General features: G+C 53.6%; 1 protein-coding gene across 10 annotated transcripts in view; it reads right to left on the reverse strand.

Annotated features, from left to right (window-relative positions):
- Window positions 1-18965, reverse strand: part of LRSAM1 (leucine rich repeat and sterile alpha motif containing 1) — a 50448-nt gene that overhangs the window by 1358 nt on the left and 30125 nt on the right. For 6 of the 10 annotated variants that reach the window (XM_017549086.1, XM_017549085.2, XM_017549089.1 and 3 more), the window contains 10 exons: window positions 18120-18190; window positions 16444-16543; window positions 14510-14597; window positions 12945-13019; window positions 11173-11253; window positions 9608-9703; window positions 6809-6907; window positions 6140-6271; window positions 4901-4982; window positions 1238-1371 (listed from right to left, as the gene is read on the reverse strand). In XM_017549086.1, coding sequence (XP_017404575.1) covers window positions 1238-1371; window positions 4901-4982; window positions 6140-6271; window positions 6809-6907; window positions 9608-9703; window positions 11173-11253; window positions 12945-13019; window positions 14510-14597; window positions 16444-16543; window positions 18120-18190 — 958 coding nt within the window. The remainder of the gene's footprint in view (window positions 1-1237; window positions 1372-4900; window positions 4983-6139; window positions 6272-6808; window positions 6908-9607; window positions 9704-11172; window positions 11254-12944; window positions 13020-14509; window positions 14598-16443; window positions 16544-18119; window positions 18191-18965) is intronic. The other 4 variants (XM_017549088.1, XM_037745911.1, XM_017549087.2 and 1 more) reach the window with 2 other exon arrangements.

An 18965-nucleotide genomic window follows, 5' to 3' on the forward strand; every position in this document is an offset into this window, starting at 1 on the left:
CCCACCACACCCAGCTAATTTTTTGTATATTTAGTAGAGATGGGGTTTCACCGTGTTAAAAAACTGGGATGGTCTCCATCTCCTGACCTCGTGATCTGCCCACCTCTGCCTCCCAAAGTGTTGGGACTACAGGCATGAGCCACCGTACCTGGACCCTATTTCTTTCTTAAATAAAATGGGATTATATTCGGGCCCTCCAGACAAGGACCGAGGTCTATTCAGCCAGCCCCTGCCGGCGGGTGTGCAAGGTGCTCAGGCTTCTTTCTTGCTGATGCACATGCCCAGGCCCTGAACTCCTCAGTCTAAAAATGATCCCAACCTGCAGCAGCAGCCATTGACTCAGAACCACACTTTGCCTTAGCATCTCCTGCTTTTAGGAACTGACCTAAGCACTGCTCAAAGCTGTCCGGAACGCCGAGGGCCCCAGAACAGGGATTAGATTTGGAACCAACAGGTCCATCCGTATCATGGCATGACCTGGGTCAACTGGAGACCCTAGAATCATCAAACTGCAAACATGGCTGCTTTTCTAAGTAGGATCCCTCAGTGGAGGCAGAGGACAATTTGTATTTCATTCACTGCTCTGTGTAATTTCTACAATCAGTGTTAATTCCGCAAGAAATTTTCAAATTTTTTTTTTTTAAGAGTCTCACCCAGGCTGGAGTGCAGGGGCAGGATCTTGACTCACTGCAGCCTCCACCTGCCAGGTTCAAGCAATTCTCTCCTGCCTCAGCCTCCCAAGTAGCTGGGACTACAGGTGCCCACCACCACACCTGGCTGATTTTTATATTTTTAGTGGAGATGGGGTTTTGCCATGTTGGCCAGGCTGGCCTCCAACTCCTGACCTCAGGTGATCCACCCGCCTTGGCCTCCCAAAGTGCTGGGATTACAGGCGCGAGCCACCGCACCTGGCCAAAAGATTTTTAAAAAGCCTCTGCTGGGTACATCATGTTGTTGATATTTCATGATTTGGAAGATTTTTTCCTAATGTATTTATTAAGTAGGAAGAAAAAAAGGTCTGGAAAATGACGTGAGCATGGCTCATATTTGGGTTGTGGGATCGGGGGTCATTTCTATTTCCTGCATTCTTTGCTTTTCTGTGTTTTCCAAATTTTCTAGATGAACACAATACACTTAGATAGCTGGAGAAAACGCGTTCGGAGGTAGCCCCTGTGCCTGGAGAGTTTGACGACGCAGCCGCAGGCAGGGCAGGCACAGTGGGGAGACCCAGACTTACCTCCCGTTCCAGGCACACCACACACTCTGAGGCCTGCACCTCCAGCTCTGCAGGGGGAGCCGATGGCCTCACGGACTCTGGAGGCTCCTGGGGGGCTGTGGGGGTGAGGACCTCACCCGCTGGTGGTTTCAGCTCTGTGGAGACCAGATAGACAGACTGAGCCAGGGTCAACCCTGATGACCCCAACCCCTAGGGGCTCCTCGTGGCCCAGCCTATCCCCATAGTGAGTGAGCTGGAGGGTGGGGGAGCCTCTGCACTCAGATCTGGGGAAGTGCTCTCCTTGCCACACATTCTCCTCTTCTCTGAGCCTCATTTCCCATCTGTAGAATGGGAGTGCAGCCTATCTTTGCAGGGATGGCTGCAGAGCTTGTTAACTGGGTCCTCTGATCTCTAATGTCCCCAGGACCCTTCATAGCCACCCTGCAAGAAGGGATCGGCACTTTCAGAGATGAGGCATTTGAGGCTTAGATGGGGGGAGTCACTGGCCCTGGGCCATCTGGTGGTGCAGCTGCAGTACTGGAGCCCTGGGGCAGGAGCTCTCAGCGAAGGGCCGGCCTGGTTGTCCAGGAGACAGGATGGGCTGCTGCCCATCAGGCGACCCAGGGGAGCAGAATGAGAGGCCTCCCCAAGGCTGCTCCCCCGACCCCAGCCCCACAGAGTCCCCAGCATACTGGCTGCTCTACCCTGGAGCCGGCATCCCCTGCTAGGACATCAGAAGCAGCCCTTACAAAATGCTGTCTCCTTTTTTTTTTTTTAAGATGGAGTCTTGCTCTGTCACCCAGACTGGAGTGCAGTGGCGTAATCTCAGCTCACTGCAACCTCACCTCCTGGGTTCAAGCAATTCTCCTGCCTTAGCCTCCTGAGTAGATAGGATTACAGGTGCGCGCCACCATGCCTAATTTTTGTATTTTTAGTAGAGATGGGGTTTCACCATGTTGGCCAAGCTGTTCTCAAACTCCTGACTTCAAGTGATCTGCCCGCCTTGGCTCCTGAAGTGCTGGGATTACAGGTGTGAGCCACGGTGCCTGGCCGATATGCTTTTTGTTTTTTTTTTTTTTCATCATGCAACGTGAGCCACCCACTTCCTTGACTCTATCCCTGGTTCCCTTTCTGATCATGGCTCATTTTATTAATTTATTCTATGGCTTGAATTACAAGCATTTTTTTTTATAAGAGGATAAATACTAAAGATTTTTTAAAGGCTGTTACAATACTAGATCCTCTAAAGGTAACAGTGCTGTCCCCAAACCACCATTTTGAGGGGGCTCTCATACATGTGTGTCTGTGTGTGTGTGTGTGTGTGCATTTTTTTTTTTTAAGACGGGGTCTTGCTCCATCACTTACGCTGGAGTGTAGTGTCGTGATCACAGCTCACTGCAGCCTCAACCTCCCAGGCTCAAGCAATCCTCCCACCTCAGCCTCCAGAGTAGCTGGGGCTAATTTTTTGATTTTTTTTTTGTTTTGTTTTTGTTTTGTTTTTGAAACAATCTCACTCTTTCCCAGGCTGGAGTGCAGGGCACAATCACGGCTCACTGCAGCCTTGACCTCCCAAGCTCACGTGATCCTCCTACGTTTGCCTCCCAAGTAGCTGGAACTAGGAAGTTCACCACCAGACCCAGCTAATTTTATCTTACTTTGTGTAGAGAAGGGGTCTATGTTGCCCAGGCTGGTCTCAAACTCCTGGACTCAACTGATCCTCCTACCTGGGCCTCCCCAAGTGCTGGGACTACAGCCATGAGCCACTGGAGATCTATCTATACTTAGATAACTGAAGAAAACACATTCAGAGGCAATCCCTCTCTATTTGCTTTTTTGGCTTTTTTTTTTTTTTGAGACAGAGTTTTACTTTGTCATCCAGGCTGGAGTGCTGGGGCGTGGTCTCGGCTCACTGTAACTTCCACCTCCCAGGTTCAAGCAATTCTCCTGTCTCAGACTCCTGAGTGCTGGGAATACAGGTGCATGCCACCATACCCAGCTGATTTTTGTAATTTTAGTAGAGGTGGGGTTTCACCATTGACCAGGCTTATCTTAAACTCCTGACCTCAGGTGATTGGCCCACCTCAGCCTCCCAGAGTGCTGGGATTACAGGTGTGAGCCATCACGCCCAACCCCAGCCTCTATATTTGATACAAAGTATACCAATTTCTGGGAGTAATAAGATAATTGTCAGGAAATTGAGGGTTTCCCGTGCCTTCTGGAACTGAGGCTGGATCCCACCACACCCCCTTCCCCTGCCAACTGGTACAAGCAGGAAGCCCTGAGTAGCCGAGGCATCCGCTTTCTGCACATGGCCACAGATCCTTGTGGCCAATCAGCTATGGAGAGGAAGACCTGCTTGCGAGCTCTAGGGATGACCCAAACAGTGAGAAGCAGTCAATCCTGAGGACCACTGGGCTCAGAGGCACTGCACCCTGCTCCCGTGAGGGGCACCTGTTTGTGACTCCTGCTCATGTGAGGCTTGTCTGCTGGGGGCGACCCTAGCTCCTGATGGCAAGCTCTTCCTGATCTCCAGTCTGAGAGCTGAAGGGTCGGGAACATCCAGAAGGGGCCTATGCCGCACATGACTTGATATCAAAAAACTAAGTTTAGTGACTTTTGGGGGATTGAGTCAATGTCCCTGGAGTAAGGTGGCTGCAGAACTGGTGTCTGAAGCTATCATGGGCTGCAGTCGGCCTAGCCCCCTGGAGCGCCGGGCCTCCCCACTGAGGTCCAGTCCAGGAACTCCACCTTCGCTCTGGCCACTTCGCCTCTTCCTTGGTTCTGGCTAAAAATGCTCTGCCCACAGGCAGCCAGGCTGCAGCTCACCCAGCCCGGCTGCACAAGCCTGCCCTCTCCTTCATCCCTGCTCTGGCCCCTCACCTCTTCCCCAGGGAGGCAGTCAAGCCCAGCGGTTCTACCATGTGCCAGCAGTGGGACCTGACGGGGGACATGCTAACCTCTCTCCGCCTCAGTTTCCTTATCTTGAAAATGAGGACCACAACAGTGCCCCCCATGGGGTTGATTCGGAGGTTCCGCAACGTGGTTCCCACACGGCCGTGGGCAGGTGCCAAGCTCCCAGGTCATGCTCAGCACACAGCAGACCCCGGACCCCACACCTGCCCCTTTTCCCCACGGCCCTCATGACCTGCCTTCACCCCTTCCCAGCCCATTGTGGACATCTCTCCACGGCCACAAGCACCCCTCAGGCCCAGCACTGGGTACACAGCAGGCCCTGGGGACAGGTTGTTTCTCCCTCTAGTCCAAAGTCCCTCGGTGTGTGGACCCCAGTGTCGGTAGGGTGGGCTGGGGGAAGGAGGGACAGGGAGCCGGGAGGGCCCCAGGGTCTGCAGGGTGGGCTGAGGGAAGGAGAGGGACAGGGTCCCTCGGTGTGTGGACCCCAGCGTGTATAGGTGGGCTGAGGAAAGGAGGGACAGGGAGCCGGGAGGGTCCTCCACTGCTACTTGGAGGTCTCCCTGTTTCCCCACTTTGGTGGCCCGTTTTTCCCATCTGTAAAACGGGCTCACTAATCCCTAAGCCTGGTCCTTGGGAGGGAACCTTACCGGCGGGCAGGGGCTAGAAGCAGCACTCAGGACTCATCCTGAAATGTAAGCAAATGACTGTCCCCACCACAACCACGCATTCGGCTGGAGCCCTGCCCGGAGGAGGCTGGAGCTGCGCTGGTACCTGGCTGGATCCTGGCTGCATCCAGCAGTTCTTGGACCTTCCGGAGGATCTCGTGCTGCAGGCCAGCTTCTGATACGCCCAGCTGTGACAGTTCAGGGAGGAGCAGACTGTGGGCTGTGGGGAGCCTGCTAAATGATATGAGCCACCTGGCGTAGGCCCAGCCCACAGAAGCACCAGCACCTTCGCTGGAAGTGTGGGAGCCGTCCAGGGCCTGGCAGGGCCCGGGGTCAGGACGAGGCAGTGCGGCATCGTCACTTTAAGGGCAGCCTCCTCAGGCCTCAGCCCCACAATCGGTGTGCTGGGGGTGGGAAGGAAACTGAGGCCCAAAGGGAAGCCTGCACTAGCAACAGCCATAGTTTAGCGACTGCTTCCCAGTACCGGGCTTCACCTGCACACCTCAACGCCACTTCCCCACCAGGTGAGGCAGGAGAGAAGCCCTTGAGGCCAAGCCACTAAGCAGCAGCACCTGAGCCCACAGCCCCTCAGCCTTCAGAGCCTAAGCAGCACAGCCGGAGACCCTCGGTGCCATCCAGTCCTTTTGGACCTTGGCGTCTGCATTTGTCCAGGGAGGGGCAAGACAGTCTCATGGTAAAGAACAGGAACTCTGGGGCTGGATTGCTAGGGGTAGAGGCCTCACTCTGCTGTGTGACCTTAGGCCAAGTTATTGCCTTACTGGGTCTCATCTGAAAGATGATAAGTCTCTGTACCTCCCTGGGCCGTTGAGAGGATTCAGTGAGTTCAAATATGAAAAGTCTTAAAATGGTGCCCAGCACGTGCAGGTGGTACGAAGGTGTTAGCTGGCACAGCAATGATTATTCTGTTTTGGAGAGTAAGTGGATTAATGTGCTGTAAAGAGCCCAGCTTGTGCCCAGAATAGGGGCTCAGGCAGTGCTGCGGTCACCACAGTCTGTCACACCAAGGGACAGGGCGGAGGTTGGATCAGATAATCCCCAGGGGCCTGTCTTGTCCCTCCTGTCTGAAGATCCAGTCTGAGCAGGTCAGCAGGACCCACCTCCCAAGGATTTCCCAGTGAGATGGTGTCCAGGGCACACACAGGCGGCTGGGGCAGATGGGCAGGCGTTCTGGCCATCTGGAAACAAGGTGGGCCTAGGCCATTAGGTAAGGACAGAGCTCACTGAGAACTCCACGAGGAGCAGGTCAACCCCCGCTGGTCAGGCCAGCAGCCTTGCGCACCCGTCCCCACCCTCCCCACTCTCCCCATGGACAGCTGCTGCCCACCTTGGCCAGGTCCCCGGGGCTCATCTGGCTTAGCAGGGCCAGTGAGAGGCGGTGGTGGGCAAAGATGGGCAGGTAGTGCTCGGCTGACAGCTCCTCCAGGAGGGCCACCAGCTGGCGCTCCATGCCGTCTTCCTGCAAGACAGACCAGGGAAAAGTGTACCATGAGTGGGAAGGAAGAACCCACTGCTTACAACAGGAAATGAAGGGTTTGAATATACACAACACAATACATAGAATGTACTCAGGATTATTACTACAAAAATGCATGTGTAGGCACACAGAGATAGATAGGCCCAGGGGGGTTCACTGCCACTCTGTCTGCAAACCTGGAGATAGTAAGCAACTTGAACATCCACTGAGAGGGGGCTGTTTCATCCACCACCCTGTCCCTGCAGTGCTGGGCAGACAGCGGCCCCCAGGCACAGGCTTCGCTCTACTGTGGGCTCAGTGGTCTCTGCACCGCACAGCAGTGGCCAGCACCTTGCTGTCCCCCTCACCAGAATGAATACTCCCTCGTTCTCACTTCTGTCCCCACCGGGGCTTGGCACAGGATCTGGCATGCCAGAGTCACCAGAAAGGTAACAAGAGGCAGAGCATGGTGGAGGCCAGAGGTGCTCTGGGGGGAGACCCTGGGGCTCCCTGGCTGGGGCAGGCAGCGGCAGTCCTTACTTGCAGCTTCAAGGACAAGGGCTTCTGGTTCAAAAGCCGTTGATACTGAATCAGCCAGTAATTTTCCTGCCTGGTTTCACTTTTGGCTTCTAACTCCGTCTGCCAGGAATGAAGCAGGCAATGTTAGTTACAAAATGGTAATAAAACCTGTACTAACAATGATGGTTATGAACGATGCTCCTCTGAGCAGGTGAACACACTTGGCATTTTATTTTATTTTATTTTTGATATGGAGTCTTGTTCTGTCGCCCAGGCTGGAGTGCCCAAGTAGCTGGGATTACAAGTGCCTGCCACCACACCCAGCTCATTTTTAGTAGAGACAGGGTTTCACTATGTTGACCAGGCTGGTCTCAAACTCCTGACCTCAAGTGATCCACCCACCTCAGCCTCCCAAAGTGCTGGGATTATAGGCATGAGTTACTGTGACCAGCTGGCACTTAGTATTTTACAGAGAACTTTCCCACCCACTATTGTCCCACCGTTTAAACTATAGAAATGAGAAAGGCAGGAAGCATCACTCTCTGATCCGCTCGACGCTGCACACCTGGTCAGGGAGAGCACCTGAACCTGAGCTGCTGCCACCTGGCACCATATTCCAGCACTCTGGGAGGGACACCCTCTGTCTGCCTGTGGGACAGCAAGCATTATGCAGCCCAGGCTGCCTCCTGGGTACCAGGCAGGGGGCATACAGGTGCGAAGGACACCTTCAGCTTCTAGAGTGGGCTTCACTGTCTGACGGAGCTGAAGAATGATCAGTGTGCTACTGAACATGACTCTCCTATTCCACCATTTGATAACTCTTCGTTGAGTATTGTTCTAGGTGCTGGGAATAAAGCAGTGAGCAAATGATGCTGATAACGACCACGGTGACAACAGGCGCAGCTGGTGTGCTCAGAGCACCATGTGCCAGGCCATGCTGTGCACCTATAGATGCCACTCACCGATTCTCACAACTCCGTGAAGTCGATTCCACCTTCCAGATGAGGGAGCTGAGGTTCAGAGTAATGAGTACCCTGCCTAGGCTGGGGCCAGGAATCAGGCCCCAGGCTTGTCTTGCTTAGAACAACAAAGTTGCTTAGAACAGCAGTGAGGGCTGGCATGACATGGGGAGGTGTTTCCCCATCCCCACCAGGCCTGACTGCCCTTTGGGGCCCCCACCGCTGTGGACTTGGCCACACCCACTGCTCCGTTCTATCGCTGGCCTGGGCAGCCCCTCTCTTCTGGCACCCAGGAGCTTGGACTGGCTGTATTCTGCTGGGGTGGTGCTTCCTCCCTTGGTGGTGACCCCCAAGGCCTACGAGGGCAGGAGCACCAGCGACAGCACCTGGCTGCCATGGCACAGCACAGGGCACCATCTGCCCAGTAACCTGATGCATAGGAGATGGCAGCAAGGCACCATGAGGAATAGGCAGCTTCCTCTGATGGGCACAGGAACCACTTGGCTTGTTCAGGACTCCAGAAGAAGCTGGTGCCAGGTGCGGTGGCTCAAGCCTATAATCACAGCACTTTGGGAGGCCAGGGTGGGTGAATCACCTGAGGTCAGGAGTTCAAGACCAGCCTGACCGACAAGGTGAAACCCCGTCTCTGCTAAAAAAAAAAATGCAAAAATTAGCTGGGCATGGTGTTGCATGCCTGTAATCCTGGCTACTCGGGAGGCTGAGGCAGGAGAATTGCCCAAACCCAGGGGGCGGAGGTTGCAGTGAGCCAAGATCACGCCATTGCACTCCAGGCTGGGCAACAAAAGCAAACCTTTGTCTTGGGAAAAGAAAAAAACACCTGCACAGGGCCAGGTCTAGGATGCAGCTCAGAGGACATCTGTGCATTCACGATGACACAGGAGTAACTCGGTCTTTTCCGCCCCAGGTGGTGGGCCTGGCCTCTGGTCTCGTTGCTGGGTGCCCCCTGGGTCTAGAGAAGACACTCTTAAGGGGGCCTCTGCCACTCTGAAAGCGTGCCAGCGTCAAACTTATTAGGGGACAGGGGACAGCCAGGCCACTCCTACCAAAAGCTTATCAAACAGCCTGTCCTAGACATAGCAAGTCCTGTTCTGCAGTGAATACTCATGGCTGCTCCCAAATTCTCAACTACAGAGGATTTCAGAGAGCATCGCCTGTAAGTTGAAACACCAGAAGTAATCCACATACTCAACAATAGAGGCCAAGCACAGCCTTGAGAAAGGATGTCAAGGAAGGGTTTAACGGCTTGAAAAGAATGTACAGACACAGGCTGGTCGTAAAGAGTACGCACCATGTCATGTTGAAAAGGCAGATCCACAAATATCCATAAAAATGCATCACAATGTTTGGAAAACATGCATCAAAACAGCAGGAGAGGCTGGGCACGGTGGCTCATGCCTGTAATCACAGCACTTTCGGAGGCCAAGGCAGATAGATCGCTTGAGCCCAGGAGTTCGAGACCAGCCTGGGCAATGTGGCGAAACCCCATCTCTACGAAAAATAAAAAAATTAGCCAGGCATGGTGGCACATGCCTGTAGTCCCAGCTACTCGGGATGCTAAGGTGGGAGGATCACTTGAGCCCAAGAAGTCAAGAGTGCAGTGAGCCGAGATTGCGCCATTGCACTCTGGCCTGGGCAACAGAGTGAGACCCTGTCTTAAACAAGGAAACCAACAAAAAACAGCAGGAGATAACTCTTGGAAGTGCAATTATTTTCCTTTGCACTTTCCAGTTTTTCTTTGATGAACAACTCTTACTTAAATAACAGGTGTTTCTAAAAATGGCCAGTCTGTTAGAGAAAAGCAAACGCATGTGTGATGCTGAGCACAGAAGCCAACACATACCAGGATTTCCCGGAGTTCTTCCTCTCGCTGCCGCTTCTCTTTGAGCAGCTGCTGGAGCAGGTTGCTGAGGGCCCAGCGCTGCTCCGAGACCATCTCCTGCAACACAAGACCACATCCCGCACCACCATGAGCTGGCGGCGCCGCAGGAGTCCTGCAGGATGGAGAAGGGCTTGGCCTCCCGCTCACTCGGTTCCCTGCCCAACGCCTCCAGGCTGCGCCGGGGGACAAAGCTAAGAGGCTCTTCTGCCCCTCTTCCCCTAAGCCTGCATCTCTCTTCCTTGTGGGGTGAAGTCAGGCATGGGATCCTGGTGACTGATGACAATGGAATGGTAAGAAACATCAAACAAAAGAAATGACAAGCCACGGGTACCTGCCTTTGGTCTCCCAGACAACAGAGCACATGGGCAGAAGCAAATGGTGGGGGGGGGGGGTATGGGGCCTCACACAAACGGAGGGGTGTACAAATCAGGGCCTGGGGTCCTTGTTCCACTCCCATGCCTGCTCTTGGAAACCCCATGGGGGCCCTGACAGGTGGAGCACTGCTGCTCTCGTGGGCAGGGACTAGGACACCTGCCAGGCACGATGGCCACAGCTTCTCTGAGAGCAGCTCCAGTCCCCTCATCCCTGGAGATCATTTCAAAGCTCACAAAGGGCTTTCCCTTGCTAGCTCGGCCTTCTCCGATGGCCAGATGGCACAGGCTGGGCCTGGAGGACAGCTGCCATTATACGGAGTAGGGGAAGAAGGCCCGGAGGGGCAGAGGCCTGCCTAAAGGCACACAGTGTACCTGCAGAGCACCTGAGACCAGGTATGCCATGACCTCTCACTGCACTGAGGAGTCCATGGGATGACTTGAGACTTCTCTACTGAGAACAGACACAGGGACAGTGACAGACAGAAGGCTCTGCTCAAATGCCTGGCACGGCACATGTCCTCACACACCACCCCATCCAGCCCTCCATCTGCAGCTGGAGGGGCTAAGGTCCACAGAGGGGCAAGGGCTGCCCCTACTCCCCCACCTGCCAAGGTTACGCAGCAGGGCTATGCCGAGCCACACCTGGCCCCCAGGTGTCCAGTCCAGGACACCAGCTGCCAGTCCCTGCCACCCTCTTCTGTGTGAGTAGGACTGCCGGGCTGGGGCGACACAGACGTGGCTGGGCCCTCTCCTCCAGACATCCCAGGGATACCCAGAAGCTCCAACCCTGGAGGATGTCTGCCCAGGGGCATGAAGCATGGCCTACAGAGAGAGACAGAGCTCAGCGCGGGCCTGCACCCAGCACAGGAAACAGTGATGGAGATGGAGCAGGGGAGCCTTGGCAATGAAACCCTCCTTCCTCTGACCCTCCTGCCTCACAACAGGCTGACCACCTCTAACCTCAGCCTGCGCTGGGCCTTCTGGGGCTGAGGGGCATCCTCTGGTATCATAGCCACAGAAAAACTCTGCCCTCTGTCTGCTGGGGAAGCCCTTGACTCCCAGGGGCTGACAAGCAGCTGCCAGGGGCTGGGAGGGGCATGAGGTGGGGGTCTCAGCATGTGAGGGAGGGCAGGGGCAGGGAGCCCTACATACCTGTAGTGTCTCTGTGTCCAGGGACTTCCTCTTTAACTCCAGCTGTGTCAGCTGCAATAACTCAGTTTCTATTAACTTAATCTAAACAGAAGACGAGACAGGGGTTTTTTACTCACATTAACCACGGTTCACTTTCCTGCTGCTACTCTCTGATGACCAAGTAGGGACTACGAAGCCTTTCTGGAGAGGCTAGGGAGGCTCTGGAATAGGGGACCCTCTAGGCCTGGGAACCTCATCAAGGGGCTTGAACAAGAATTCATTCCTTCATGGCCCTGAGTTCCTGGGGTCACGGATGGGCTTGTCATGGCCAACACTTTACCTAGAGCCCAGCACAGGATCTGTCCCAGAGCGGGCACAGAAGAAAGCCTTGTGCAATGGAGAGGGCGCTTTGCTTGGAGATTCAGGCCAGAGTAAAGCACAGACACAGAACTACCACCCAGCCTCCTGCTGCTTAGGGTCTCTTGTGCCCCTCATCGCACAGCAGCGGAGAGCAGAGGGTAGTGGAAGTAAGTGACTGAGTAACAATGGGAGTAGTAGATGGTATGTCTTGAGCACCTACTATGTGCTAGGCCTGTGCTGTATACTTTATGTGTAATATTTCATCAATTCTCTGGCTGTTAGGAGGTATTACTGCCTCTATTTTACAGACAAGAAAACTGAGGCTCGGAGAGGTTAAGTCACTTGCCTAAGGACACAGAGCAGGTAAGTGAGAGATCCCTTTCTCTGGGATGCCCCAGCTCACGGTTTGAAGGGGAACAGCTGACCTGGTCCAAACCATCTGCAGTGAGAATGTCGGGGGCCTTGCATACTCTCCAGGGTGTGTCTGGGGGATTTTAGCCCTGGGGGGGGAGGTCAGGCCCCACAGCCAGTACTTCCCTATCCTGTGCCCATGACCCTGTGACCCTCGTCTCTAAGTCCCTATGATATCACCAACCCCTGGTCAGAGGAATGAGCTTCATGTCCGGCAATGTGGAATTGAAATTAAAGAGGGAAATTGAAAAGGTAAATTGGTCCAAAAAGAAAGAAAGAAAGAAAGAAAAATAGGGAAAGAAAGAAAAAAAAAAAAAACCATGCAAAAAATGTAAAATTCAGTGTGCTGAACATGATGCAGGAGCGTTCCCATAGCCTGAAGCTCACTTCAGCCCCAGCCCCACTCCACAGGCGGCGGCCACCAGGCCACACAGGTGTGCTTGCCCAAGGACACCTCGAAGATCAGCAGCCACCTGGGGGGATCTTGTCATGTGAGGGAGGGCCCGTAAAGAGGACCTCCTCCTCTTGGGCCGAGGTCACTTTTCAGCAGGTAACAGGACCACCGTGGCTCACGGCCCCACCTGCCCACTTCCAGGGGAAATCCCATATGCCCCTGAGACGTATGGGTCTCTGTCGGTCTGAGCTGCCGTAGCACGGGGGCCTGCACGGGCTGCTTTTCCCAGTGTCCCGCCTGGAGCACAGACAGGAGGCGGCCCCAGGAGTCACAGCTACACATGAATGCCGCCCTCCCTGGCCCAGGCATGGTGGAGACTGAACAGGCCACGCTTGCTGGTAAGACCCTCGCCCAACCCCAGAATAGGAGGCCTCCAGGCACCCGCCTAGCATCCCCAACACAAGGCTGGGAACAAAGGGCAGTGCCGAGGGCGAGGACTCGACTTCTTGCTGGGCTAGCAAGCCAAGGTGCTGGGGTTCAAACCTCAACTGCTGCGACCTGCTGCCCTGGAGGGTCACTCCGCACGTCTCCGAGAGGGCAGGTCTGGGGCCACGGCCCCAGAGCTCACCTGGCTCCTGATCTGCCGATGCATCAGGTCTTTCTTCACCTGGAGCGCCTCGAAGGCAGCCTTCTGCATCGCGCTCTGCAACACAGACCACTGGTCCTCAGCAGGGGCCATGCCCACACCTTTCCCTGCAGGCCCATCCCGGGGAAAAGCAAAAACTATGTACCAAGCACCTTAACATATGGGTTTTGTTTCTGAGAGAGAGAGAAGATTCCACCTAAAACCTTAAAATGATACTAAGGGCTTACCGCGGGCTGTCCTCTACTTGATGCTCTTCCAGCATCACACCCTGAATTTCCACCACAGCGGACTATGTGGGTGCTTTTACTGCCCCATTCCACAGATGGGGAAAGTGACACTCAGGCATGAACCAGCGGCACTGGGACACACACCCAGCCTATCCAGCTCCCGAGCCCCACTTAATCACAAGGCAGATGCCTCCTCTGAGAAATAGAGAACTTTCCTCAGACAAGCTCCACAGATACTAAGTCAAACCATTTTAGAACAGAGAGGAAGGAGCAAGGTGGGATGACAAACACAGAGGACAGAGGTGAGGGAAGAAGGCAGGCAGCGGCAAGACTCCCACAGGGAGTGGAAAGAGCTCAGCAGGCCGGTGGCTCATGCCTGTAATCCCGGCACTTTGGAGGCTGAGGCAGAAGGATGCTTGAGCCCAGGAGTTTGAGACCAGCCTGGGCAACATAGGGAGACTCTGTCTCTCCAACAAATCAAAAAAATTAGCTGGGCGTGGTGGCCCTGTAGTCCCAGCTATGCAGGAGGTGAAGGTAGATCGTTCGAGCCCAGGAGTTTGAGGCTGTAGTGAACTGTTATCACGTCACTTCACTTATCCTGGGCAACAGAGCAGGACTTTGTCTTTAAAAAAAAAAAAAAAAAAAAAGGAAAGAAAAAGCTAAACAGGCCGGGCACGATGGCTCACACCTGTAATCCCAGCACTTTGGTGTGGTCACCCTCACCTCCTGCCACTTAAGTCCTTCCAGTGGAGCCCCGACACAGGTTGGGGGTGGGAGCCTCCCAGGGAGCAGATGGAGGTGCTTCTGTGGATTTTAGTGACCAGAAGACCACCCCCCGGGTCCCCGCTCAGCCTCTCTCTGCCCCTCACCCTGATCACTATACAGTTCTTTCTATTTGAGATGGAATCTTGCTCTGTCACCCAGGCTGGAGTGCAGTGATGCAATCTCAGCTCACTGCAACCTCTACCTCCTGGGTTCAAGTGATTCTCCTGCCTCAGCCTCCTGAGTAGCTGGGACTACACGTGTGAGCCATCACACCTGGCTAATTTTTGTATTATTAGTAGAGATGGGGTTTCACCATATTGACCAAGCTGGTCTTGAACTCCTGACCTCATGATCCGCCTACCTCGGCCTCCCAAAGTGCTGGGATTACAGGCATGAGCCACTGCGCCTGGCCAATCACTACACACTTCTATGGTCACAAACCTCTGGGGTCCCACACACTGTCTTGGAAGGGCTCTGTGTGGATCTCTGTGCTCTGCCCTGGCTCCTGGGCCTCCCTCCTGAGCCCCCACCCTCAGGCCCTGGGCAAGGGCTCACCTCCTGCAGGATCTGGCTGATGGCTTTGTTCTGATCCATTTGCTGCCATGACAGAATCTGCTGGAACCGTTCATCCATTTCAGCCATGCTGCCAGAAAGACAGCAAATTCATTCATTCTTGAACGTTTCCTGAGCATCTACTATGTGCCAGGCCCCTCAGAGGAGACCAAGATAATCCATTTCTTCACTGGACCTCACTAATGGAACACCTGCTGGGAGCCAGGCCCTGGATGGGCACAGACACTGAGTCTATCTGAGTCCTGTGGCCTTGAGGGAGGGGGATCGAGTTGGGAGCTGGGAGACACTTCCAGGTCCTCTCAACCAACACTCCACCAGAATACCCTCCACAGCACCCCTGGAAGTGGATGCCTGGCCTCTGCCCAGCCACCTCCATGGGTGCAGAGCTCCCGCTTCCCATGGGTGATGAGCCACTAGAGTGTGACAGAGCTGTCCTTCCTGGGATTCTCACCCTGGTCAAGGAGCAGCACTCAGCCCTCCAGACAAGGCTGGTAATTTGGGCACAAGAACCTGCAGCCTCTTGTATATCTGTGCTGTGCTTTGGTGCCATCTTGGTGTGTTTTTGTTTGTTTGTTTGTTTTGAGACAGAGTCTCGCTCTGTCATCCAGGCTGGAGTGCAGCCATGCAATCTTGGCTCACTGCAACCTCCACCTCCCGGGTTCAAGCAATTCTCCTGCCTCAGCTGGGATTACAAGTGCCCACCGCCATGCCCGACTAATTTTTTGTATTTTTAGTAGAGGCCGGGATTCGCTACGTTGGCCAGGCTGGTCTCGAACTCCCGACCTCAGGTGATCCACCCACCTCGGCCTCCCAAAGTGCTGGGTTTACAGGCTTGAGCCACCGTGCCCGGCCACTATCTTGGTTTTATTTCATAATAATAGCAATTATTTTTTTCCAGTGAGGTTCCTGCTTCACGACAATAGCGAGTATTTATTGAACCTTTATGCACTAGATATTATGCTTATTAACACTCATCACATCCTCCACCAACTCTACAGGTAGGTTCTACGATTCATCTGCTAAGAAATTTGAAGCCCAGGGAAGGAGAGACCTGCCTGAGACCTCGTGGTTAGTAAGCAGAAGTGGGGCTTGTATCCAGCTCTGACCCCTGGGCTTGCAACTCCTAAGCACAGCGGCATACAGCAGGAAAGGGGCTAGAAATTCCCACATCTGCAGGGACCCAGGGGAGGCTGGCACGGTTCAGGTACCCTGGAAGGTGGTAGCTGTGCCAGTCACCTACATGGGAGGAGAAACAGGGCATCTGGGGCTGCTGTCCTGTCCGTTTGGGGCTCCTGAGCACTGACTGAGTTTTCCACATTGGGTCTGCTGGACACCTGTGGAACCGCGAACAAACCCACAGTGCCACACTGAGCACAGGGAGCCCGAATCCATAGTGGCCATGGCAGGAAAGCAACCCCTTCACTTATCCCTCCAGGGCATCCCACCCCTAACCTCAGGGGTCCTTGGAGACAGACTGACGGGTGCACCACAATCAAGGGCACACCCCATCCCTCTGCAGGGCTCAAATCCAGGCTCCGCCACCTGCTGGCTGTGCTTCCTTGGGTGTGTTATACAGTTGCTCAGAACCTGAGTTGCGATCGCAAAATGGGGCTAATAACAACACAGTCCCTCCTAGAATCAATCCGAGAATGCGGTTCATCACTTAGCCTAGTGCCTGCCACACAGGGAGCGCACAAGAGATGGGAGTGACTGTTGGCACTTTCTCACAGCCCGGCGCTGAATCGTAGGTCCGGCCGGAAACTCAGGAACAGCAGCCATCACTTGCACCTGATGGCACAGGGGAGGCTGGGGTGGCCCAGGGCGGGAGGTTTAGCATCCAGCTCTCACCCCATGGTCCTGGGCCCCTAGCCGGCTCCCCCAGCTCCCTCACCTGGGACTCCTCTTCCTTACCTTACCTGGAACAGGCCTGCTGGGCCAAGTTCTGCCTCTGAGATTCGTAGGCCATCTGCATGAGCCGGTTTTTACAGCGCTCGGTCAGCATCTGCTGCATGGCGGCTGCGGGAACATGGGGTGGGGACAGCCTCAGCGGGGCGCTGCTCCTGGGACGCCTGGGCAGGGATGCAGCAGGGATTTTCACGGGAACTGAGGAACAGGCCTTGAGGCTTCACCTGGTTACCTACCCGAGAGTCACCTTAAAAAACCCTTTGTTCTGTTTAATTATAAAAGCAACTTATGCTTGGAAGGCTAATTGTAAAGCACTGAATAACACATACAAAAAACCTTCTGTGATCTTGTCACCCAGAAATATTATTCCATTTTGATATATATTTTTCTAGGCCGGGCGTGGTGGCTCAAGCCTGTAATCCCAGCACTTTGGGAGGCCGAGACGGGTGGATCACAAGGTCAAGAGATCAAGACCATCCTGGTCAACATGGTGAAACCCCGTCTCTACTAAAACTACAAAAAATTAGCTGGGCATGGTGGCGCGTGCCTGTAGTCCCAGCTACTCAGGAGGCTGAGGCAGGAGAATCGCCTGAACCCAGGAGGCGGAGGTTGCGGTGAGCCGAGATCGTGCCATTGCACTCCAGCCTGGGTAACAAGAGCAAAACTCCGATTCAAAAAAAAAAAAAAAAAGATATATATTTTTCTAGTCAATCTTTACGCATATTTATGAATTTAAAAAAATTAAAATAGGCCAGGCACGGGGGCTCACGCCTGTAATCCCAGCACTTTGGGAGGCTGAAGCAGGTGGATCACTTGAGATTAGGAGTTCAAGACAAGCCTGGCCAACGTGGCAAAACCCTATCTCTACTAAAAATACAAAAATTAGCCGGGAGTGGTGGTGTGCGTCTGTGATCCCGGCTACTCAGAGGTGGAGGTAAGAACAGCTTGAACCTGAGAGGCAGAGGTTGCAGTGAGCCAAGATCACACCACTGTACTCTAGCCTGGGCATCAGAGCGAGACATTGTCTCAAAACATAAATAAAATAAAATAAAATAAAGCGATTAAGATGGTAAATTTCACATTATGCATATTTTAAAATAAAAAAATGAAAATGACATCCCACTTCCCACTTTTTGTGAACACTCCTCATAACACGCTAATGGGGTGCTAATACGGTGCAGTGCCGCAGCACACGGATCGCCCACATTTATTTAAGTATCCTCTATCTGGGGGCATTTGGACTTTTGTTTGTTTTTTTTTTTTTGAGAAAGGGTCTCGCTGTGTTACCCAGGCTGGAGTGCAGTAGCGTGATCACAGCTTACTGCAGCCTTGAACTCCTGGGCTCATGTGATCTTCCAGCCTCAGCTTCCTAAAACACTGGGATTACAGGCATGAGCCCCCCCCAACGCCTGGCCCATTTCCTCCATTGTATAGCTAAGAAAACTGAGGCTTGGAAAAGTTGGGGAGCAGTAATGTCCCTAAAATCACATGGTGGGTGTCTGAACTGGGACTCTGAATCCACATCTAGGCTGACCCCACAGCCTGTGCTCCATAGTGGGATTTGACCACCCCTCTTGAGGGCTAACACTCAGCACCCTCCATGCATGGCCAACAGAGGAAGGGCCATCCACCCTGCCAGACCAGCCAGCAGGCAGTGTGCTCACAAGCTCCCCATTCTGCAACTTACAGGCAACCTCACGTCGCCGTAGGTTCTCAGTCTCCTCCTGGGTTATGGACATCAACTGTTCCATTCTTATTCTAGAAGAAAATCCATCCATTCTTTCAGCAAATTTAACATTTCCAACAGGGAATCCCAGCAGATGAGCACCACCTCCTCCAGGAAGGCCTCCTTGATTTGCCAACCTAGACCTTGATGGGCTCTCTGGATGCCTACCACATCACATACAACCCTTGGGGCCCAGTTCACCTTTAGCCTACAGTTCGAGTATCTTGTGTAAAAAGGTGGACACTCCCTTAGAAAATGAGCAAAAGAAGTAAATAGCCAATGTTGAAATTCAAGTGATCAATAAACATCTGGAAAGATGCGTTTAACATTACTGGTTACTAAAGAAAGTAAAATCTTTTCATTTACTAGTTGGTTATTAAGAAAACTGGTAATTGCTGGTAATGGTGATGGTGGTGGAGAAATGGGTACTTTCCTACACTGCTGAGAGGAGTGTAAACGAGCAGAATGTTTTTTGGAAGGTAAGTAGGCACCTAGCAAAATGTCCTTTAAATATTTCCTTCACAAATAATCACATGGCCAGGTGCGGAGGCTCACACCTGTAATCCCAGCACTTTGGGAGGCCGAGGTCGGGGGGGATCATTGAGGTTAGGAGTTTGAGACCAGCCTGGCCGACGTGGTGAAACCCCGTCTCTACTAAAAATACAAAAATCAGTGCGCCTGTAGTCCCAGCTTCTCGGCATGCTGTGGCAGGAGAAACACTTGAACCTGGGAGGTGGAGGTTGCAGTGAGCTGAGATTGCACCACTGCACTCTAGCCTGGGTGACAGAGTGAGACTCCATCTCAAAA

Source organism: Cebus imitator, unplaced genomic scaffold (genome assembly GCF_001604975.1).
Source record: "Cebus imitator isolate Cc_AM_T3 unplaced genomic scaffold, Cebus_imitator-1.0 Scaffold216, whole genome shotgun sequence".
In the NCBI taxonomy this organism is placed as follows: domain Eukaryota; kingdom Metazoa; phylum Chordata; class Mammalia; order Primates; family Cebidae; genus Cebus; species Cebus imitator.